Genomic DNA, 22,716 nt, shown 5'->3' on the forward strand with positions numbered 1-22,716 from the left:
CAACACTATTACAATACATTACGTGACGTTTTATTTAAAAGCAACAAATACAAAATAACAATATATAGGGACATGTTTACATACAATACATACAGGCAAGACTAGTTTTCTATCAGTCTCTTTAAAAGGAAAGGGCCTGGGACACAATCGGTAACAACATTGTCTACTTAAATCATCATGGTTGTAATCCCGCTGGTCTTGGTTTCAGCCGGAGGGCATGGCTACCTCTGACTGCTGGAGCGTTTCACCTACATTGGCAGTATTGAAGATGCATGTGTGGCACAGGGGTTATAGGGTGACTGACATGGTTTGTGCTGGCTGTATTGGTAACACCCCTGAGATATTAGAGGTATCCATACTGATCCTGTACTCTGATGTCCTGCTCAATGCCAAGTGTTGTTGGTCTCTGGCAGTGCTGCACTAGTCGTCCAGTGACGGTGGCAATGATATCCTGCTCTCTAATGTGGCTCCTTTTTCCTGTCATGTTTTTTGGTGAAAAGTGCAATATGGAAGTAGAACTAGGAGCATTTTTTGTTATTTTTATGAAAAGGTCCTATTCATCCACTCTCTCCCTGACTGATCTGACCAAATCGTATTTTGGTGCTGTCAATATCCAATTCCCAGCAAGGCATATTGCTCAAAGGTCAGAAGCAGGGCGGCCACTTGGGATCATTATCAACATTTCCTGTGAGATGTCTTAAAGATGACCGCTGTCCATCATCCCTAGTGTATTTAATGTGTGTGTTTTCTCTGCAAGGGGTTTCCTCTGTCACAGCACCCTCACACCTCTTCAGGGTCCATTGGACCCTCCGCACCCTGGGGAGCATCTGTGTGGAGCCGGAGGATGGGTTTGTTACACATGGGGCACACACTGCGGATCTCCAGCCACTTAAGCAGGCACCTACAACAACAGGAATATTTAGCTTAGATGTGCAACCGGGAATAAACTGTACAGTAACTCAAGAAAGAAGTGTTTGAAAGGTTCTTGAAAAAACACAATTAAGCAGAATGTGAGTTTGTTTTTGTACATTGCGTTTTAACTTAAGATCTATTATATTTACTTTGTCACTTCACTTGATCACTAAGATGTAAAAATACTGTTTCCACTAATTCACCATGAAGAATAGACATTGTGGGAAATACGCATATGCTTTTTCTTGCTGTAGATGAGGGGAGGATACATGAAAAGGTGTAATTTGTAAGAAATTATCAAAATTCAAGGGTAGCTCAAAAAACATGGGGGGCAGCATAACCGCTAACTGCTGCTCACTGCGCTGGACTTGCTATCCTTTGCTGTAGAAACTAGCTGTTGATGGGAAGAGGGTCAGTTTGCTTTGGAGTTAAGTGGAAAGGAGTCTGTCTGCATTGCAGCCTCAGATGACGGGAGGAGACAACGCTGTTGACGGGGTTCAGCTCAACAGGTCTGAGACTGAACGCAGCCTCTGAGTCTGACAGATGCCAGTTTGGAGTATGGAGGCGATTTACAGCGGCTCTAACCAGGACTGTGACTTTGGGACTAGAAGACAGGGGTGGGGAAAAGAGAGCATCAGCAGAAGATGAAAACTGCGTAGAGCAGGAATATTTTCCCATCTAAAACTTATTTATTTTGACCAAACCAGAGGTGTCAGTGGAAATATAAACCAAAAGTGTTTTGGTGAGTTTCAGGACATTTGTGTTGAGTTCAGCAAAGGTGTTTATGATGACTTAAGGGAGCAACTAACTCATCTTAGTTTGGTAAAAATAAACAAAGAAAAAAAGTTTTTTCTTCACTTATGTATGCACCCAATGGAAATTTCGGGTGGATTCTGGTGTTTAAAGTAAGAATTTGGCTATATATACCTAAACCCATATATTTTTGTTGAGGAAACATAAATCCTCTTTATACAAGAATAACTGAACTGTTCAGCCCTTTATTACCCTTATCGGTGAATGTGTACAGAATAACTAAATGTATCAAATAACCTTTAATATCCTAGCTCTTTAAAAAGATGACATATTTCTTTACATTATGTGTTTATTTTTTAGAATAAGCAAATTTGTAAATTTGTAAATGTGTGTAAATTTTACATCTTCTAACTAAAACTACAGGGAAGGCACAAAAGTGGTAACGTTAACGTTATAACAAGACATGGCGCTTAGCTCGTTGTCATGCTACCATCAGTAGGTATCTTTGCAAAACAGCACATCAATACTGTTGTGTCTTAACATTCTATGGATAATATTAGCTCATTTTCTGTAACATTTTAAAGTAAGATTCTAGTCTTTAACAAGCCTGAAACCTTGTTTATCCAATTGTAGTTGACACACAGCTAGCGGCTTGTTAGCTAGTTAGCTTAGCTTGCTTGGAAACACAGCGTGGGTCCATCCAAAGGTAAGAAAATGTGACTACAGGTGAGTGGATTAACATTTTACATGTCATGTGTTTAGTCTGTAAAAATTCAGTTACGCTGTCAGCTAAATAGGAATAGTTGTGGCCTTACAGGTGTTATGTGCTGCAGGAAGGAACTTATTGCCAAGCTTATTTCAAACTGAAGCAAAGTGTAGATTATTTGTCGTAAAGACAGAGCAACGACAGTGTCCTTCTCATCTAATTTTCAGCCGGAAAAAGACAGCGTATTTTCCCAACTAATTCCCTAATAATTAACATTTGTCTACTTGTTATTTTCCAGCTTAAAAACACTCACTTCTTGTGAAATGCATGTGAGCAAGGGCACACTCCAAGTTCATCTCTGGTCCTGAATTCTTCCAGACAGACTGCACAGGTTTGCTGCAAGAACAAAAACAACAACGTTAGTGTTTTACTTCCTTTTGGTTTTTTTTTTTTTGTTTTTCTTGGCCTCAGTCTCTACTCAATAGTGGTCTTGTATCTCAGATGAGAACATTGCCATTTAAACATTTGAGCGCTAAATGAATTTAATTTGACCTAGATTCAGAGCCAGCGTTTCGCAAATCACCACTTCTTCTTTTTTATCTTGACTATATTTCGAGGTAACAGGACTGCTTCACATCGAATCGAAAGCCAAAATTACTCCTGACCACCAGCCTGGGAGGAAAATCTTAAAATCTTTATAGGACTCACAAGAGACAGAGCAGAGATCTTTTTTGTGATGCATTTTAAATGAGTGCAGTTATTCCTGGAGTCCTAAATTCTGTCACAAGTAGAGAGCCAAGCGGCCTCTCTGACATGATTCCTAAACGTCTGGATTTGAGCAACAAGATGTGTTGAGGACGCCTCCTCTAAGTGCGTGCTGCATGTTAATCACATCTGAGACGAGAAATTGATTAAGCTAACCAGCCGAACCCTCCCTGCGTATAATGGGTCTTGTGAACTTGCTTCGAAGCCAGCTCGCGAACTGTGCACAGTTGCCAGGTTTTAACACACACCGTCTGACTTGCACAAGAGGCTGTGGAAAAGGGCTTTGCAGAAAGAGCGACTTACTCCGAGGAGGCTCAGCTTCTTGCTCGCTCCCTTCAGCACCACCTGCAGTCGGAAAGGGGAGGGGAAGGAGAGAGGTAGTGGGTCATGTGAATGATGTGTCAGCACTATTACGTTGATAATCAACGGTGTAAAACAAATGCCCGAGATGGGCTCAGTGTCCTGCTGTGACTGGCTCAAAAATGTCCACAAGAGTAGCGTGTACTCTTTTTGCTTGGAAATAATAGAATCATTATAAATAAAGGCAATTCAGACAGCTGTGGCTGGAGTTTAACCTTCCCCGCAGCCCAAGACACTGTCGCCAACTGTCACCGAAACCTACGGCCGGCTGCTACCTGCTGGGCGGACAGTTTTCAATCAGAGTAGGTAAATGACAAACGGATGGACTCTCAAGGTCATCTATAAATGGTGGTGTTAGGTTTCACAGTTGACTATCACAGCATGAAATGCTGTAGTAGTATTTATAACCTGCCTCAGAAGCTGGTGTGACATGTTCACCCACAGTGACATCTACTGCAGTGACATACCTCATTGTAGCTGAACTGCTCCCTCGTTCCCTGCTGCTTCAACCTGAAAGAGGCAGAGAGACGACAAACATCTGTACAGTGGCAGCATGGTGACAAACGTAACCTAGGTCAGTCATTCTTAACCCGGGTCATCAGGTGAGTCTGAGGGCCCAATTAGAGAACTAGCAGCGACGAAGGCTGATGTTTGCGCCGCCTCACGTCACAGCTGTATTGGCCAAAAAAGCTGCACCTGAACACACTGCAAAGACTTCAGCTGATGGCCGACGTGCTTGTGTGTTCTGTGCCTGCGTGAGAGGAAATACCTCTCCTCACAACTAGGTGGCAGTAGTCTGTGTTCAGCATTCAAACAGAGAAAACAAGACTCAGGACTTCGGATATAAAAATCGCTGTCGAGATAAAGCCGCATTTTCGACACAACTCTCTCCAAAAAGTTGCAAATGACACTGACGAAGAGGCAGTGGTGAAAAAATAGGGAGACGACCACACTAAATTGTCTTCTCATGTACTCATTTGCTGAGCTGAACAGGCAATCCGAATGATTCCTCTCATCTGCCGATTCGACAAGGGCAGAGTAGTGTCAACAGTGCTAAAGACTAGAGCCATGGACGCTCAGCAATGGCCCTCGTGTGTTGGGACCCAAGGGTATGCAAGGTGATCACCCAAGTTAAAAGAATTCTGTTTTTGTATAATTTTGTATATTCCTCCAAATTTTTTTGTGAATTATTGTATAGCTTTTCCTCTGTAGGTCTGTTTAAATTAAGCATTCTGGGAAGAATTTATAGACATATTGTGAACCACTGACTTTGGTTGTCATAGAAACTTGTTTGTAGTTTTGGATGACAATGGATTCAATTTTGATTTTTATCGACTGATGATGCGTTTTTTGAGGCCGTTAATCATCAACATTTTAGCTGACAATGTTATATTTGATTTACATTATCATGAGAAACATTTTGATGTGGTAAAAATGCACTTATTGATTTTTTTTTTGCACAACAAGTTGTAAACACAATATTGACTATATAAAGTTGACACAGCAAACATATTCGCAAACAGTTGCTTATTTACACACCCAGTAGACATGGAGCGACATTAGCATGCGGTTGGAGTCGTGTTCGTTTGCTCTGCCTATCTAGCTGGTCAGGAGGTTAGTTAACTTTCAAGACGGCCTTTCTGCTCTCAGTTCTAAGTAGGTTTTTACTGATAGGAGCTGCCTGTTGTGTCTGAAAGCAGCACTGAGACTGAACCAAAACAGAACGCTGGAGCTGAAAGGCACTAAAGCGCACTGTAGAACTGAGGGGTGAACTGCAGAGCTTGGGATAACTCTTTGGGTTTATCATCACCAACATCCTCTTTCACATTACACAAAGGCTAATCATTTGTTGCATTGTTTACATAAAAATGAGGCAAAGATATGCATATGACACAGTTTCACCACAGTTTTTTTAACTCATTTTCTGAAAAGAGATGTTATTTCTGTCTCCTGCTCAGGGACTACAGATGCAAATTAGCTCTTAGCTAACCCTGGTACAGCTAAGAAGCTGTGCACTGTCCCTGTCAAATAAAATAAACAAATACATAAAATCAAACATAACTTTGACATTTCTGCACTTAAATATATTGTTACTTTATGACCAACATATACAGTACACAGACAGCAACATATCTACAATACGCTAATGCTAAAAATAATACAGATGCTAATACTGACAGTATCTTTTAATCGCTTCGCCTTTGTTTCTGCAGCATTTGCGTCTTGTTTGACTACACACAGCGACTTTGGCACCTCTGCAGCGCAACGCTCCATAAATCTGTATCATGATTGCTGCTGTCAACACATATCAAGATCTTATTACCTGAGTTATTTTAAATGAATTTTGACAGGCTGTGACACTGTCTTGCATTGCTTGTTCAAACTGCCAGATAATCTCTGACTGGTTTGCCCTCATGCTGTCTGTTTTCGCACTTCCTGTGTTTGTACCTAATTTCTCATTGACATTTTTCAGTCACCCAGACCACTGTCCTCACAAACTTCCTCGACCTACCTGAATAGGTAGCAGCAGAAGATGAGGCTGAGCATGAAGACGAAGAGGCCGATGCCCAGCACAATGACATACACATTGAGCGGAAGGTGATAGATGTCAGACGTCATGCTGCAGTAGTGTTCAGAGCGTTGAGAACCCAAACCACACAGGCATCCTACCAGAGAGAGTTTGCAGACACAGGATACACACTTAAGACACATTTAACTGTGACCTTGTCGGGTTAAGACTCCATAATGTTTGCAAAATAACAAGTTGAATGGTCTTTCTCTATGATTTCTTTTATGGATACAAGTGGAGGAGTGACTGTCTTTCTGTGGGACTAGCAGAGCAGTTAACCTCAAAACCTAAATGATGTCTCTCTGCTCTGTTTGTTTACTGCCTCAGTCTTTTAAACTGCATTTTCTTTCTCAAATTAGAGATCTGCTGGAAAAAAACAACAACATCCAGTGTTGCAACTTCATTGTTTACCTTCCCACTAAAACCACCAAAGCTCCCTGAAGATCTACAGTATTCAGTTGTTAGTAGTGACAGTGCAAGTCTATATTTGTAGCATAAACTTCAGATGTTGCAATTTGTGCAGACGATTGCACTGAAAGTAGTTTTCCTTTGTCAAGGAAACCTTGTGTTTGCCTATTGTTGGCAAGCAGTAAAAACTGTATTAAAAAAGTACAGTGAAGAGAAAGAAATAACACTTTATAATAACCATCATCGATGAATGGTAAATTTATAGTTAAACTTTAGCTGAGAGTTATTTCACTGTTAACAAACAATGAAGGTGCACTATGAGGTTGTGGGGAAGAAATTGTATACTTACAAAACTACATCGTGCACCTTTAAGCAATTGTTTAGTGTGAAGATATTTCAATATATGTGTGGTTTATCCAAAAACATTAATTTGATGGCCAACATAAAGTTGCAACAGGTGTTTATGAACCTTTCCACTGCTTAAAGGGGCACTTTGTAGTTTTGGAGAAGAATTTCAAGCTCAGAATTGTAATATTTACAATATTAATGAGGTATTAATATAAACAAATTGTTCTCAGAGGAAAATAAAGTCCCCAGAACACTGTTTGAAGCGAGAAAGGTGGTGGGGTCCACCACTTACAAACAAAGTAAAACAGAATGAAACTGTGTCGTCCTTAAGGTCATTTTGTTTATTCAGTTTATTCAGTCACGAAAGCAAAGAGAGTTTGTTTATTTAGTTTGATTAGATATAAAAAAAATCAGCCAATGAAGATTTTTATCTATGATTAAAATTTCTTCCTCAGTACTACATAGTGCTCGTTTAATAAATAGTTTATAAAGCATCTCATAGTTTGCTGACAGTAAAATAACTATTAACCAAAGTTTATTAACCAAAACTAATTGTTAATGATGGTTATTTTAAGTTGTTATCGCGAAAGAGGAATCATGGCAGTGAAGTAGGAGATTGTTGATCATTAACTACAACATGAATCTGTGGCACCACCGGGCCTCTGGACGCTAAACCGTACGTAAACGTGATTGCTGCTGTTTGTTTGGCTGCAGGTGTGTCCAGGGAGCTGTGACTGGCACTGTGGTGGCAACTGAAGCGCTCACAGGACTGTGCGTTAATTGGCTGTGAACAAGACAAACATGGAGGACAGACAGCACTTCCGCCACACCACCATCTGTTCCACAGACTCTATAGAGGTGACTGGTAGTGTGTGTGTGACAGCACTGGGGGATGGAACAGTGGGGGTGTCTGTCTGCATGTATTTGTACGATAGAAGTGTGTGTGTGTGTGTCTGTGTGTCTGTGTGTGTGTGTGCATGTTGCAGGTGGCAGGGGGTGGAGTATATTAGATAGGATGAACTCTGGGGACTAAAGGACCATTTGGTAAAACAATAGCAGAGGAAGCCCCACTTCCACAGGCCACATGTGTTCCTATTAATTTGCAGCGGGGCTGCTCTTTGCCAGCCTCTAAATGTCCATGTGTGTGTCTTTCGAGTGAATGAATGGGTACAGCTTGCACACTGTGGGGGGTATGGGTTGGATAATTTAACATGGCTGGGGGTTGGGAGGATTTACAAGGGGTTTTAGTGTAGGGAAGACCTCGGGTAGCATAATGAGAGACGCACTTATGAACCAGGCATGGATGCCCTGCAGAATCAGTCAACAGTAACAAAACAAGAGGGTTAGCGATTAGAATATCTTCAGTTTCAGCTGTCAAACAACATGACCTTGAATGTGGATTATTTTAACTGCGGCCTCCACTCCCTCAGTAATTTACCATAGCACAACTACATCCATTACATGGATCCCATAAGCTGACAGCCTGCAACTAAGTAGCCAAGTTTATGAGATACAAGCACACGTGCTACCACCTCCTGTGTGTTTGGCAGACGGCAGAGAATCCACTCACTTACCGTTACACCATTGGAATGGTTGCATGAAATTTGACTCCCAGGGCAGCAGCCGTATATTCAGGCCCTGTCAGGAGAAGGCTGGAGGGGAGCCAAGCTTGTGGGCCGCAGCTCTGGACACTGTATCTGTTTGGAGCCTGGACTCAGGCACCCCGGGCTGGATCGCTCTCCTGTCGGGTCGTGGCTGCTCCTCCGAAAACAACCATCAAGATTTTTCAGATTTGCACAGATTTCCACAAATCCCTGCGAGGTGCGGTTTTGTTGGCTCAGCAGTCTGTGCTGCCCAGCATTCCCAAATCTGGATTAACCACCCCGTGGAAAGATTGGGAGATTTGGGACTGGGGTTTGGACTGGGACCGAAGACCTCATGTGCTCCTGGATCCCAGTGAGAATGATGTCATCACAGGAGGGAGAAGGAGAGACAAAAGAAATGTTGTTGAGGAGACGTGATTGTTTTTCAGCGGCCTCATAACACCATGTGTTTATCAGGTGTTGTTATTGTGAAAAGCAGAATCGCACTCAGTCACAATGTCATGGAAGAAGACACGGGCTGCTTGGCAACAGGAAATACTTACATTTCCAGCAGAAAAGGGCCTCCTTTGACTTCACTTTTCCCGTCTGCGCTGTCGTCCCCTCGCCACAGTCAATGACAGCCACCGATCAAAATGACAGTTCCTGTCCAGTGAAGGTAATTATCTGGCATTAGTCCGTGCTTTGTCTTCCTCGCAAAGCTGCTTTTTTAACAGAGGATTTTCACAAGTCTCATCCCCCTCTCCTCTCCCCTGTTGTCTCCTCCTCCAGTCCTCTGATCCTGCAGTGGGTATTCCTCCTCAGTGCAGAAGGCAGAGATGTGCTTCCCTCTAAAGCCCAAACAAAGTGAGGACAGCTCCATGCAGTCAACAACAGTCCTCTAGCTGGGTCTGGTATTTCGCTGGTGGAGTGTGTGTTTGTGTGTCAGTCAGTGCATGTGTGTATGTGCGTGTGTGTGTGTGTAGGGAGGGGGGGAGATCCTACTCTCCCTCTAACCATCTGCTCCTTCAATTGAGAAAAAAAAAAAATCTGAGACAAAGGCTGTGTGTGCGCACGAGTGTGTGTCTGCGTGTGTCGTGTTTAGTCTCTCCCACCTCCAGCTGGCTTTGTCATGGCAGGCTTCCCCTCTTCCTCTTCCAGTCCTTAATGGTGCTCAGAGAGAGAGAGCCTGCGATTCGCCTTTCCCTTCCTCCCCTTGCTCCTGCTCTGCTCTGCCTTGGGTTTGTAAACAGATCTGCGCTCATGTGACCAGCCGTTTTGCCTCGCAACTCTCCTCTCCCTCGGCCCTCCCTCGCTGACTCTGTCCTCCAATCTGCAGGCAGAAGGAAGGCAGAATGAGGCAGACACTGACGAATGGGGCGCCTGCAAGCATGCTGATGTGTGTGTGTGTGCGCCTGTGTGTCTGTGTGCACACACCCCTGTGCATGTATATGTGAGAGGGAGACAAGAGAGACGTTTGCAGCAAAGTCAAGGCAGGCCTTGGTCAGTAGCATGCGCATGGCTGATGTCCTGACAACCAAAACAAAGCCATTTGTGTGAAGCAGAGGTCAGCGAAAGAAGACATGACGCAACCTCAAGTCACCGTTTCCTTCCTTTGCACACACACAGATCTTATTTTTAGGAGGCAGACTTTCACGTTTGGTTTGTGTGATCTATATATAAACATCATGTCACTCTTTTGCAGAGGAAGGCAGGTAGAGCGGAGGAGGAGGGAATGAGGAACCTCGGTCAATAAGAGCGAGGAGAATAAGGAAGCAAGATATGAAGGGAAACGACACAGAGAGAAAAGGAGGGAGACGAAGGGAGAGAGAAAAAAACATCACAGCCCTGGACAAAGACGTCCACCCCCACACCAGCAGCCCTGGCTGCCAATTCGCTGTAGGAGAGAACAGCTGCTGGGCTACTGGGCGAGATGTGAGACGGTCAAGGGGAGTGCTGCTCGGCCAATCCCCAGGGGGAGGGAGGGAGGGAGGGAGAGGCTTCAATGGGACCCATGCCATTTTCATTCACCCTCCCCTCCTCCCCTCCTGCTCTAGTAATGACATTACTGCTGCTGAACACTGAGGAACAGCTGGATTGGCCACACAGATGCATGAGCACAAACACAGCTCTTAATACACTGCATGCATTGTCGGTTGTTGACAGGTTTCAGAGTCAAAGATGATTGAAGCCACAGGGTTGTGTTGTCTCTGCAAGATGGTGTTTTTGGTGACAGCATGCCCTCTTGTGAGTTACAATGAAAACACCATGAAAACACCACTGTATGCAGGACGTTCAGTGGATGTAAAGTGATCCCAGGCTACACATATTCAGCTGGAGAAAAAAAATAAAGGCTTTTTCAAACACAGAAGACAATTCCCTAGTGCTTCAGAGAACAGGGTGTTACCAGGGAGTGACGGATGAAACTGGGAATGAAGCGGGAAAATGAGGGAGTGAGAGAGATGCAAATGTTGACCTTGTTTTCGTGACATGTAAATTGTTTTTGCTCTCACAGCCTTTTGTTTTTGCATAAATCATAGGTTTGCCTGATTTGAAATACAGCGTCATTTTTGGTTTGGTTTGTTCCTGACAAGGTTTAAGGCCTGAAATGTGTTTGCAAAGATTTATAAACTCACATACAAGTATTCTGATTGAAATGGACTAGTTGGGATTTTTGCATTATTTTAATAAGACTGATAAATTCTTGTTACATGTGCCAGAATGGATTGTGTCCATTAAACTGTTAAAGGTGCATTGTATAAGCTATGATCTTATCTAATCTTAGTGTAAAACGTTCAAAAAATGAGCTAGCATTATCCATGAAAGTTAGCATTGCTAGCCACCTAGCCCAGGCCTGCCCTATCCCATAATACCACTTTGTTTTAAGGTCAGTAGCTGCCTGGCTAACTGAGCTAATAGATAGCTACAGCAAATATAAGGTATAGCGAGCAGCAGGTGAAAGTTACAGTAGTGATATATTGTCCCTTGTTTGTTTGGAGTGACCTTGTAGAGGTTGTAAGCATGAATGTGGCATTGAAGTGACTGGTAACAATTTATTATAACCACTATTAAGTTATTCCAATATTAACAAACAATGTAATGTTTTATAAACCATCTATTAAGCAATATAGTATTGTAAAGTTGCAACCAATGTTTTAATACTTTGTAAATGGTAATGAATGCTGTGTAGTTCATCTAAAAACCTTATTTGGATGGTATTATGTGGTGTTAGCTAGCTAGCATTAGCGCTATTTATGTGAACTTGCATTAGTGAGATTGACGGTAGCTAACATTAGTGATAGCAACGTTTGTGTTTTACGACGTTAGCTGCAACAAACTGGCAACCACTTTATAATTCGAAAAAACAGTTATGCTGTCAATGCGGTGGAAGGGGGAGATAGAGTTTGTGTCTTTATGTTATCAATAACACCTTTACCTTGGCTAACATTACTTAGTATTAGCTCCTGTAAACTTCTGGTCATACCAGATTGAGTAGGGCTGTATCAGCAAAACTGTTTTTTTTTTCTTCTATTCTTTATGGATTCAACTTTTCATTTTCTTTTTATCACTTATGATAATTACATCGACTCACTTTGAAACAGGGGGGCTCATGGAGCTTTCTTCTTTGCTCATATGACCCATGTTTACATTTAATGTTTTTTGCCCCGGGAAAAAATTATGACGGTCTTGCAGTTGAGGGTAAGACAAACATTCAGTTGTGCCGTTATCAATGAAAACCCTTCAAAGAGCTGTGGCTCCACTTCTGTAACCCCAGAGTTGACAGATGTCAGTTTTTTGCCCTCGGAGAGCTGTCATACCTCTATTTCATGACTGGTAGATAAAACAAAGTTGTGGCAACAGTTATAACAGCAGGTTTTGGGCTACATCCGGTCCTAGACATTTCAGTAAACTGAACTGTATGTGAACCAGAAATATGTAAAGAACTCATTTTTCTCCATTTTGTGTTTATTAAGTTCAAGTATTATATCATCAATTAAAGGATATATTGCAGTAAATTCAGTTCATATTAGTTTATATGTTTTTATACATTAATGTAAGATCATATTAAAAAGATCACAATATCATACTTCTAACTAATTCCACAAAAGACTAAACATTAAGTTGTTCCTGCTTATAGAAACAAAATGAAAGCATGAAACAGTGTATTTGTCTGAAAGTTAAAGAAGAGCCAATTCAAGCTTTTCTTTGTCCCTTAGAGCTCTTCAGACCTTACTATAGTACACCGCCCATTCCTTTTTCATCTCCTCATGGGTGTGTCCGTTTAAAAATCCATTTGCTGCTCCGTTGGCCTTTCCATTCAGTTTACCATTCGTTTCATCTGTGTTGTCCTTTCTCAGTGCTAGAGCTGGTTTACAGGTGTGCCAGTTCCACAAAACTTTATTCATATCATCCTGGGCCCTGATGCCCAGGAGCTTTTCTTCATCGCTTTTCTTCTTATCGTCATCTTCATCATCGCTTCCGCCTCTGCTGGAGTGATGGCGGTGGTAGCTGTGCATCTCCCCGCTGATGTTCTCAAAGTACTGTTGGATGCAAACCTTGGCGAAGCTCTTGGCGTGCTCCTTGCAGGTATCATCGAACATCTTGCGCTCGATGTCAATGTAGTGAGACCAGTATTTGGTCTTTAGGAAGGCGGCTTGAGTAAAGCACGGTCGAATAGCTCGGATCAGGAAGGCCGTGAAGGTCATCATGAGCAAAAACATCCATCCGCATGCCTGTAAAACACAGACAATGTCAAATATGTTGGTGTAGCAGAGATATCATTTTGAGTACCCAGAGATGAACTAAATATAGATAACAAAGAACTGGACTGAGAATCTGGTTAATCTTGACACCTTCAGCCTGGCTCACATATGTGTTTTGCTTCGTGTTGACTGCAGGTACAAATATAGTTGAAGTCAAGCAGTCCAATGTGTGATCATAAAAAGCATATCTAGGAGCTTCCTGATAGTTTTATAGCTCATTGATAGAATCTGTACATCAATAGACTTTTCTAGAGACACTACTTTTAAGCCTGTATAATTGCCCTACGGCTGATCAAAGACCTAAATAACAGTGTGGGTGTTTTTGGATGGATTGAAATAGGTCCCAGTTCCATGAATAATACATTTAGAGGCTTATCTATCCCTCTAATAAGCGAATAGGAAAGCTTCAGTGAGCTCATAGTGCAAAGCTGGAGTCGGCTGGGGAGATTTAAGTTCACGACAGTTTTTTGAGGAATAAAGCAAGGAAATTTAATCATGCCTGCTCATCATATCCTTTTTATGAAAAACCCCTCCCTGAAAGTGTCCCAGCGTTTGGTAACACTTGCCTTGTATTTGATCTGCCTGTGAAATATTTAAATATTGATTAACTTTACATTACAAATGCCTCAATTGTCAGACACTACCCATGTACTAAAAAGAAGAATGAAATGATATTTCCTGACATGTCAAAATAAGCTCCATTTGTCCCCAATGACAACTTGCCCATATTAAAACGGCTCCATGCAACATTTTCTATCAATTCACATGCAGCATTGCTTTTTTTGTTTAATGTAACTTGAAAAAAGCTACCTTCCCTGTCACTCGTGGTTGCCTATACAAGCTTGTGGACGATTTGTATGAGTTTAATGCTGCTGGATCGGGGATTTCTTTCTGATGGACTCAGGTTGGATTTTTTTTGTGACAGTCCCGAGGCTCTAACTCTCTGCACATTCCTCGTCTCAGTGCCTCTCTCTGCTATGCTGACTGAGGGCAACAGTAGCTAACGGAAGTTTAGAAATGGAGTCCACTAACATAAACTAACGACCAGCTTCCAACATAACAAAGAAGATCCACAGAGCCCCTTTAAGTGTTCTCTTGTTACCGTCTAAGTAAACAGTCTGGCCATGTTGTCAGGGTCAGCTGGCCTGCCTCACTGATCCCAGATTAAACTAACCATGCTAAATATAGGTAAAAGCAGCAGCCACCTCTATCTAGATATATTTCCCCAAATTTGGGCAGAGTTCCTCCTGTGTTATTCCGTTGTACAACCAACATCACTGGTGGCCATCTACTGGCCAGCAGCGATATTGGTGTCTGCACAGAGCCCAAAGGATGCTGAAACACCCGCCTCAGTCTGGCAAAAGATACAGAAGTATCCACAGTCGTATCTTGAACCTTAAACTGATGTTTCGTCTTTAAAACATGTTGCTAAAAGTGTGTCTTGTTGTCACCACGTGGCCTCTCAGTTTAATACTATTCACATGACAGTGAGGGAAAAAAATTCAGCTGGCTACCTGTGATATGCACTTGATGTATCGGGATGCTGCCACTCTTATCTCCTGATTCTCAAATAGGTCTTTGCACGGAATCCTTGCGAGCAGTCTTATCTTCTCCGTCTCTGACATCCCCTTCACGAGACTGTAGTTCCCAAACCTGTCAATGTCCAAGTTGATGCTGAAAGCACAGAGGAAGCTCTTCCCATCCATGAGCGTGACAGACACCCACACTGCGGGTGCTATCAAGGACCTCTGTGTGATCGAACAAAACATGTAGCGAAGGATGGTCGGGTCCTTCCTCCTCTTCCCTGTGGGTCTCTTCCACTCCTCTGCCAGCACCGACACGTTATTGTTCAATACGAAGCCTAACAAAAAGAACCATATAGGCGGAAGGATGAGCAGTCCGATCCCGTAGTTGTAGTTGTACTCTGGCATACAGGGGCAGCTGAACTCAAAGGCAGAGTACATCTGGGCACTAGCTAGTGCCATGATACCACAGATCCCATTCATGAAAGACTCCTGGTTGGATTGGAGGAACTGGAACATCATACGAAACTTATCCATCTTGAGAGGTGTTTTGGATCTTTGGGTCGGATGGAATTTAATCTGTGAAAAGACATGCAGTAGTTGAATAAGTGATGAAAAGTTGTAGAAAAGGCACCACTGCATGCTGATTCTTGCATCATCCTGCTCGTAATTCATTCGAGACCAGTGTTTCATAAAGCCATTTACCTTACTGTGTTAAATGTTTTGGTAGGAACTGCTTTACAGCGTTACGCTAAGAACCTCTTTTGCAATTATGAGTTGCCACTAATGGCCTTATTAATGGTTAATCAGTTTGTGTTATGTTATGTTAACAATTGAATAAGCAGTTATAAGCCATTAAGAAGAACAACTTTAGATTGACAGACTGATAAATACCTCAGGTTGTTAAGAATTCAAAACTGCAGTTATGAAAGTTGATAAGTCACCGGCACAGGGTGAAGAGTTTCTCACTTTCTAATAATCTCACAAGAAGGGCTTGTACGTCATCAGCCAGTGGTGGGCTGAGGGTGAGCAGGCGCTCCATAAAGTGCCCTTCCAGTGGACAAAATATAGTAAAGTGCCCTATCAAGACTGCTTACAATGATCCAAGTAAAAGTTTGTTTATTAGTTTATTTGATTATCTGACACTGTTTTCCAAAAGTTTGGAGACTCAACAGCCAGGGCGATTTTTCATAACCTGGATATTCAAAAGCAGTTCTAATTAAGAATTTATTCCTGTTCTATAAAGCATTAGTAAATTACTTATTTACATTATACAGGACACTGAAAACAGTTTTAAAGGGGTACCTTAATATAAAGGAGTAACATCTCATATGCTCATAGTTCTATTCTAACGCTTTTGTTCAGGAATATCTCAGTATCTTCAGTTTTATAACATGATCATAACAGCATGTCATAGATTTTGATCAGGAATCAACATCACACAAACATAAACACACACACACACTCACCTATTGTCTTTAGAGCGGATGAAAGAAAGGAGAGGAAAAACTCATATGACGAGTGTGTCCGCAGTAAATAACGTGTAGCTCTTCATGAAGTTTGGAGGCATTTTAGCACGGACCGACTGACAGGTTGTTTCTCGAACTCTCTGAGGCGCTGTTCAAACCTGACCACATCATCTGTCATCATGCCCCTCCCTTTGCAGGTGTACAACGTGATGTAACACAAGGGTCTCAGTCGACACGCTCTGTCTCAAAAGTGAACCTGCTGAATGGCTCGGAAAGCACTCCTTTCAAAATTCATGTTAATGTTTTTTTTTTTTCCTCACTTGTATGGACATATGCTTGTGTTAGGCCTAGTTATCTGAACCTCGGGGATGAAGTGTTGTTCAGCTGTGGCCCAAACAATCCAGACATGCAAAAATGGACTTAAACCATTCAAATCTGTGTGGCTTTGGCATGAAAATTTGGTTGTTATCTAAGAGAAGTGGTTTGATTCTGTTTCCACTTGGTTAATCGGGACAAAATAAAACAAGGGAGAATTAATTATAGCTAGAAAAATCTTACAATCATTATTTCTTAACTGCATTTGCCTCGGCCCTTTGAACTCAACTGCAGCCGCTGAGAGCGGCAGACCTGGATAAACCAGTTAGAAGGCCACAGGAGGATGAAAGGCAGAGTTTACTCTACTATACTAGCCATAAACCATTCTCCACACATAGATTTTAACAATAGCATGTGGTCTAGCGTTTGATCCTACATAATAAAATAAAGTGGATTCATACAATCGTTTTTAAGTGTGTGTGATTCATCAACCGTGTCGAGGCTCGTTTCTACATAATCCGGATATGCAGTGACACTTACAGGAAGTCTGTGCTGTCTGTGCTCTGCTGTGTGTTGCACAGGAAAGTGTCACAGCAGAGCATATGGGCAGGGTGTGCAGGAAATAAGTCACCAAAGACAACCTACAACCACTTCTAAATTAGGAAGAGCTGAGCCTGTGCAAGGTTATGGTCTCTTGCTTCCTCCTTTGTACCCACTCACACATTACCGGAAAATCGCAGTATTGAACTAACTGATAACGTCTTTTGGTGAGTATCTTTTTTTTTTTTCATTTTGTGTTTTGTGCAGAGACAAAAGCTGTTTTATGAGGAATGTAATCACAGAGTAGAGAGGATGCTTCCTGGCCATCGAGGAAGTTGCTTCTCTCTTACTTGCTTTGCATCATTGTGAAATATGCCAGCAGAAACATTTCGCATTAAGTGTTTTAAATACAATTGCAATCCTGTGTATTTGCAAGTTACATATAATACTGAAGTGCTTTTTCAAAACGCTGAAATTAATTGCAACAATTCTCTCTGCTGTTTGATTTATTCACATCCAGGACTGACGATGCAAGATACTCTGGTGCGAGTGTTTGTCGTGGCTCTCAGTCTTCTCACATATCCGAGGGATGAGCCTGGTGTTGAGGAATGGGATGATATCACCGCAGTGGGCATGCAAAAGCATGAAGAAAGGCTGCTGAGAGGAGGAGATAAACCGAACCACCAAATGACACCTGTTAGTGAGGAAGTGGCACATGCTGACAAGAAAGCACCTCTTGGCGACGCACAAAACATCCCTGAGGAACGAAATCAGTCTGATCATGTAACTGAAGAAGATGAAATGTCAGTTTTAGAAGATGTGACCGTCACCAAAGAAGAGGAAGACAGTGCAGATCAGAAATTACCAGAGGAGGGACATGTTAATGCAAATTCGGATCAAAGTCAGTCACACAACTCCAAAGGTGCACTTGAGACACCCACTCTGAAGACTTCACAAACTGAACATGAGCAGGAGAGAGAGGACATCCAGATCGACGGCTCCGATGGTGACCCAAGCAGATCCCAAGAGGAACAAGATAAACCTGAGCACAAGGAAGCGTTCAGCTCCAAAGAACAAGAATCTCCTGTGTCACATCTTCACACTAAGACATCAGAAAATGAAACTGCAGAGAAGACAATGACTGACTCGGAGAGAGATTACCTCTGGTACATATGGAACACATTCTCCATCATCTCCATGATACGCTTGTTTCGGAAATTCCTCGAGAAAAAAACCCCAGTTACAAAAGGAGAAGCCACGTCATTCCCAGTGACCTGCACTGCTGCTGGAGTGCTGCTACCAGACAGCGTCACTCTGCAGCGATTTCATTCCAGATGTGTTCAAGTCTCCGATAAGAAGTGGAGGGAGGATGAATTTTTGGAGGGGTTTGCAAAGGATCTGTTGGATGCCATGAGGACTGTCACTGACAGAAATGGCGGCATGGTGGTTGAAGACTTTGAGATGACGGATGTGTGTGACATCATCGTCCCCATTAGCCCACCTGATCCGTATAGCTTTCAGTGCCTGCTCTGGAACAACCAGGCAAGTGACCTGCTGCCAGATATGCAAGTCTGTGGTCAAATCAAACTGGTGGAGGATAAGAGAGTCCAAAATGGCTGCCCGTGTCAGTCTGCTGACGCAGATGATATGGTTTGCCTGCTGCACTGCACGACTGAGAAAGTAGTGAAGAAAACTGCTGATGTTCGTGACGGCCTGCCCTGCACGAAGAACTCCCAGTTCCTGTCAAAATCACAGGTCAACAGGTGGTTTCAGAGCACCATCAAACAAGCCTGGGCGCTCATTTCACATAAGTACGAATTTGAGCTGAACATTCGCTATATCGATGCTCCAGGTGCTCTGGTAGTTCGTTTCAGATCAGGGAAGAAGATTAGCTTCAGTATGAATCCTGTGGTTAAAACCAGCACTGATGCGTATTTCTTTATTACTCCTGGCTCCCCGAACAACTTGGATACGTCCTGGGCGCTCTCCCTGACCAACTATGAAGATCGCTTCTTGGAGCACATTGCGAAAAACCTGCCTAATAACTCATGCCACATTCAAACTCTTGAGATTGCGCATTTCCTTCACAGGAGACAAACGGCACTGTCAGGGAGCAGTGCCATCAAGCATTTTCATTTCAAAACTGCCCTCATGCATCTGCTTTTGACCAAAGACCACTCACAGTGGAAACCCAACCATGTGGCTTGCAGGCTACGAGACTTGCTGGACTTCATGGAGAAAAGCCTAAAGAAGCAGCTCCTGCACCATGTTCTTATTGGGAACCCTTTAGCTCAGAGGGTTATTGAACTTCCTGCTGAATTTACTCAAGCAAAGAGTGTGAATCTCTTCCATCCCCTTGTGGTTCACAACTGTATCTACAAAAATGCTGTGATGCATTTCCAGGAAATGCTTCAAAATGCACACATGCTTATATGTGATTATGTTGATCAGTGTTAAAGTGTTTTACTCCAGAGTGATGATTAAGTTGTATGATGTAATGACATTACACAAAAAGGAAACAAAGTTTGAGAAATTACTGTATTTAAAATTCTGACATGACAATTCAGTAATCATGATCCCAGTAGTTCAGAAAGCCTATATGCTCGGCCATGTCGGGGTCCTCCAAACTGAAGGCGTCAGTGTCAAAGGATTTCATCTGCGGATCGACCTCTGCATATCCATTCTGGCTGCTCAAGTCAACCTTCCAAGAGTGGCTAGAGATCATAGTTCTTGAAGCTGTCGGAGTAGAAAATGAGAAATTGGTCATTTGTGGACAAGTAGCTTTGAGTAATTTGAGTCATTTTAGTGAATGAGATTTTGCAAGCTGGCCCATTTGTGAGATAAGGGATCTGAATTAGTATTGCCTGTACATGAGCGCAAAAGGCTTCTTTAAAAAGTGACTGATGCCAAGTATTCTGTGCCAATTTGAGGATTTGTTACAGTATAACAAGTTTTGTCAAGATCCCCTCTGTAAATGTGTGAACAAGAGAAACTTACCCTTCGGCAGTGCTGAGGTGCAGGTGGTTTCACAGCAGGTACACACGGAGTCGTCACCGTACAGCTCCTTCCATCTAAACCACACAAGTTATCAGGTCTCAAAATGCCATATGGCAAATTTGGCAATAGACAAAAATACAATAAGACAGCAGGTGGCAATACACAATACAATGGAGTTTGACAAAAGCAGACTTTAAAGCTTTTATCCTACAAAAACCTTAAGAAAGCTCCACCACCTGTGGACGGTTTACTTCAGCCGGAGTCTACTCACTTTTTGGCAGTTGCATCATAACTGCAGGCCTTTGAACTCGGAGTTGGTGTAAGTGACCCCATTGTGATATCACAGTGCATGTAGAGTTGCTGAAAAAGATGCTGGGTTTCAATGGAACATTAATTCTCTGAGAAAGCATAGATCTGTACCACTCTCTTTACAGTACCCGTGTTGACGAGGTAGAAGCTGTGTCCTTGAAAATCAGAGCACCCACGCTGAATTTCTGGACCATCTTTGAGGTGCCAGTGAGGAACTTTGACAGTACGGTCACCTTGCTATCGATCATGCAGCTGCAATTTGAGAGAATGTGCATGTTTACCTCCAACCACCAACTGACATGAGCATTTTTAAAGGTGAAATGTTTTTACGTCTTTACCCTTGGTTGTCAATGACTGTATATTTAGGATTTGAAGTCGAGTCTTGGGAGGCTGTCATGAAGCACTTGTTGATGTACATCCTCTGAGATCCAGAACTGTCTGGTCCTTTGGCCTGAAAGTACATCGGCTGGCCCAAGGTGTAAGTTTTGGATCCTGTGATTTCATTACCCGATGCTGTGGCAAAGTGAGGGATGTAAGTCACAGAACTATTCTGCATACAAATTGCTCTTGTGTGTGCTTGCCATTTAAGTGAAGTCTCAAAACTTGGTGAAATGTATGGAGATGTTCAGAACATGCAACACTGTACACTTGCACATTTTAGTTTGCCGTGAAATGATTGCCAGCTCATGCTATGGTGGCATTAAACTGAATAAAAATCAACACATGCATTTGTCTCAAGCATTCAGTTAATTTAAATGTTGCCATTACAGTGCATTTAGCAGTGTCGTCCCTGTACCAAGGGCTTTGCAAGTTTCCTTTCCCTCAGTGGTGGACTCTTTAGTGGAGTCTACCAATGAGGGAAAGGACTTGTAAGTGTGCCTTACACACTACGTGTGACTTATTGAACGGTTTCCCCAAATTCACTCCACATTTAAATGAAAAGTGCAATAAGACCTTGAACCAAAAGTGAGGAAAGAAGTTCCCATAGATATTCTTGTATTGGGATGGAGAGCCATCTATTGAAGTTAGCATGCTAACCAGCTAACCCTTGTCTACTTTGTGGTTTAGTTTAGTTTAATGAGACTGTCCTTGTACAGGGTCATTATGACCACTAGCTTCTCAATTAACTGACTTACTAATGGCAGCTATAATTAGCAGTTACTCTGGTGGTATGCTGGTACACAGAAATAGTGTCAATAGAAAACAAAAAAGGAACATACCATCTAGAGGGGTAATTGTAAAGCTACTTTTTGGTTGGAGCATTTTGCGAATTGTTCCTCCCTGTAGGTTGGGATAGAAACCAGCTTTGAAGGAGTGGAAAAATCTGCAACAGTGAAGTGAGGAGTCATGTTAACATCTAATAGAAACAAGTAGATTTCCTAGACTAGTATGAATGTGTTGCTGAATCATGTGCTTCACAAAATCCTTAAGTAAATGCTTGGGGATAAGGGATAATCAATCATAACCTAAAACACATCTAATACAATCTGGCCAAAACTACATAAAGTCTTACCTGGGAAATTTACACTGCAAGGGGACATCAAATGGCATTGCCCTTAAGACCGGACCATCTGGCTTGTAGTAGAGGGTATTGCGAATGGACAAATCATTCACATTACTCTGGAAAACAAACATTTCCGTGTTGGTTGCAGTTTGTCAAAAATGAAGCACAACACAGTAATTATTGAAAAGATAAATTACACAAAGACAACTTCACCAACCTCTTTCTTGAATCCACAGTCATTTTTCAGAAGGTATAGGAAGTAGTAATGGTCTTTGGTGCCCTGATTAACAGGACAGCTGCCTAGTTTAATGTATTTATATGCATCCTTATACTTAAAGACCTCCTTCCTGATTCTTACATACATTCTGTCAACATGGCACAGGACTTCAACCAGTTTTGGTCTGGTATCGGCTGCAGCAGTTGTAGGAGCAGCAGTAGCTTCAAGTAACATTTTAGAGATCGAGGAAGGGAGAGGTCTGGCACCCTTTTCTGGCTTGAACACCTCTTTCTGGAGATCAGAGGCCGAGACTATTAGAAACTCAGGAACTTTCTTTGCTTCTGGTACTGGTGTTTGACTACGTGCCACACTCTTCCAGAATTTGGGTTCAGGCGCAGGGACTTGTTTCATTTCTTCGCCGATCACTGTCTGCATTCTCTCCCACTCCAGCTCAGGGTCATGCACAAATGCACCATATCTGGGTCCACTTCTTAACTGATAACTATAGGCAGAACAAAACATCAATAGTAAAAATCCAGCACAGTTCAGCTCCATTTTCCCTCCAGCAGTTGCCTCCCACCAAGGCTAATGCCTCAACTAAACAGACTGAATGTCATAGCAGCGTGTCACCTGGCTTTTGTACTCTGCACTCAGGGGAGAATGCCCACAGCTGCAGCA

At 42.4% G+C, this 22,716-nt stretch overlaps 4 protein-coding genes and 1 long non-coding RNA gene across 11 annotated transcripts; 2 read left to right on the forward strand and 3 right to left on the reverse strand.

The window, feature by feature from the left end:
- Window positions 1-16: 16 nt before the first annotated feature.
- zgc:175214 (uncharacterized protein LOC557610 homolog) lies at window positions 17-9,841 on the reverse strand. 3 transcript variants are annotated; one of them, XM_037092541.1, is made up of 8 exons: window positions 9,517-9,841; window positions 8,968-9,067; window positions 8,396-8,767; window positions 6,009-6,162; window positions 3,964-4,006; window positions 3,440-3,481; window positions 2,685-2,767; window positions 17-901 (listed from the first exon to the last, which is right to left on the reverse strand). In XM_037092541.1, exons 3-8 carry the CDS (start codon window positions 8,418-8,420, stop codon window positions 781-783), a joined length of 468 nt encoding a protein of 155 aa, XP_036948436.1. In that variant the 5' UTR covers window positions 8,421-8,767; window positions 8,968-9,067; window positions 9,517-9,841; the 3' UTR covers window positions 17-780. The 3 variants fall into 3 exon arrangements, with proteins under 3 accessions (XP_036948436.1, XP_036948426.1, XP_036948416.1); XM_037092531.1 differs by having other exon boundaries at window positions 8,968-9,252; XM_037092521.1 differs by having other exon boundaries at window positions 8,968-9,841.
- Window positions 910-11,790, forward strand: LOC119016600. Of its 5 annotated transcripts, none has more exons than XR_005074205.1 (6): window positions 910-2,164; window positions 2,299-2,391; window positions 2,670-2,789; window positions 5,970-6,094; window positions 7,536-7,679; window positions 10,107-11,790. It is a non-coding gene; the product is annotated as an uncharacterized LOC119016600 (long non-coding RNA). The 5 variants fall into 5 exon arrangements; XR_005074206.1 differs by having other exon boundaries at window positions 2,299-2,371; XR_005074204.1 differs by having other exon boundaries at window positions 910-2,160; window positions 2,299-2,371.
- Window positions 11,791-11,916: 126 nt separating this feature from the next.
- Window positions 11,917-15,311, reverse strand: LOC119025348 (calcium homeostasis modulator protein 1). The gene is made up of 2 exons (XM_037108833.1): window positions 14,679-15,311; window positions 11,917-13,134 (listed from the first exon to the last, which is right to left on the reverse strand). Exons 1-2 carry the CDS (start codon window positions 15,222-15,224, stop codon window positions 12,625-12,627), a joined length of 1,056 nt encoding a protein of 351 aa, XP_036964728.1. The 5' UTR covers window positions 15,225-15,311; the 3' UTR covers window positions 11,917-12,624.
- Window positions 15,312-16,850: 1,539 nt separating this feature from the next.
- LOC119018434 (inositol 1,4,5-trisphosphate receptor-interacting protein) lies at window positions 16,851-19,684 on the forward strand. Its single transcript, XM_037096106.1, has 2 exons — window positions 16,851-17,238; window positions 17,532-19,684. Exon 2 carries the CDS (start codon window positions 17,540-17,542, stop codon window positions 19,466-19,468), a length of 1,929 nt encoding a protein of 642 aa, XP_036952001.1. The 5' UTR covers window positions 16,851-17,238; window positions 17,532-17,539; the 3' UTR covers window positions 19,469-19,684.
- On the reverse strand, window positions 19,531-22,662 carry zp3c (zona pellucida glycoprotein 3c). Its single transcript, XM_037096128.1, has 8 exons — window positions 22,039-22,662; window positions 21,831-21,937; window positions 21,538-21,641; window positions 20,656-20,830; window positions 20,446-20,569; window positions 20,280-20,368; window positions 20,009-20,082; window positions 19,531-19,747 (listed from the first exon to the last, which is right to left on the reverse strand). Exons 1-8 carry the CDS (start codon window positions 22,591-22,593, stop codon window positions 19,575-19,577), a joined length of 1,401 nt encoding a protein of 466 aa, XP_036952023.1. The 5' UTR covers window positions 22,594-22,662; the 3' UTR covers window positions 19,531-19,574.
- Window positions 22,663-22,716: the final 54 nt, after the last annotated feature.

The sequence above is a fragment of the Acanthopagrus latus genome, chromosome 1 (assembly GCF_904848185.1).
Source record: "Acanthopagrus latus isolate v.2019 chromosome 1, fAcaLat1.1, whole genome shotgun sequence".
Classification (NCBI taxonomy): Eukaryota; Metazoa; Chordata; class Actinopteri; order Spariformes; family Sparidae; genus Acanthopagrus; species Acanthopagrus latus.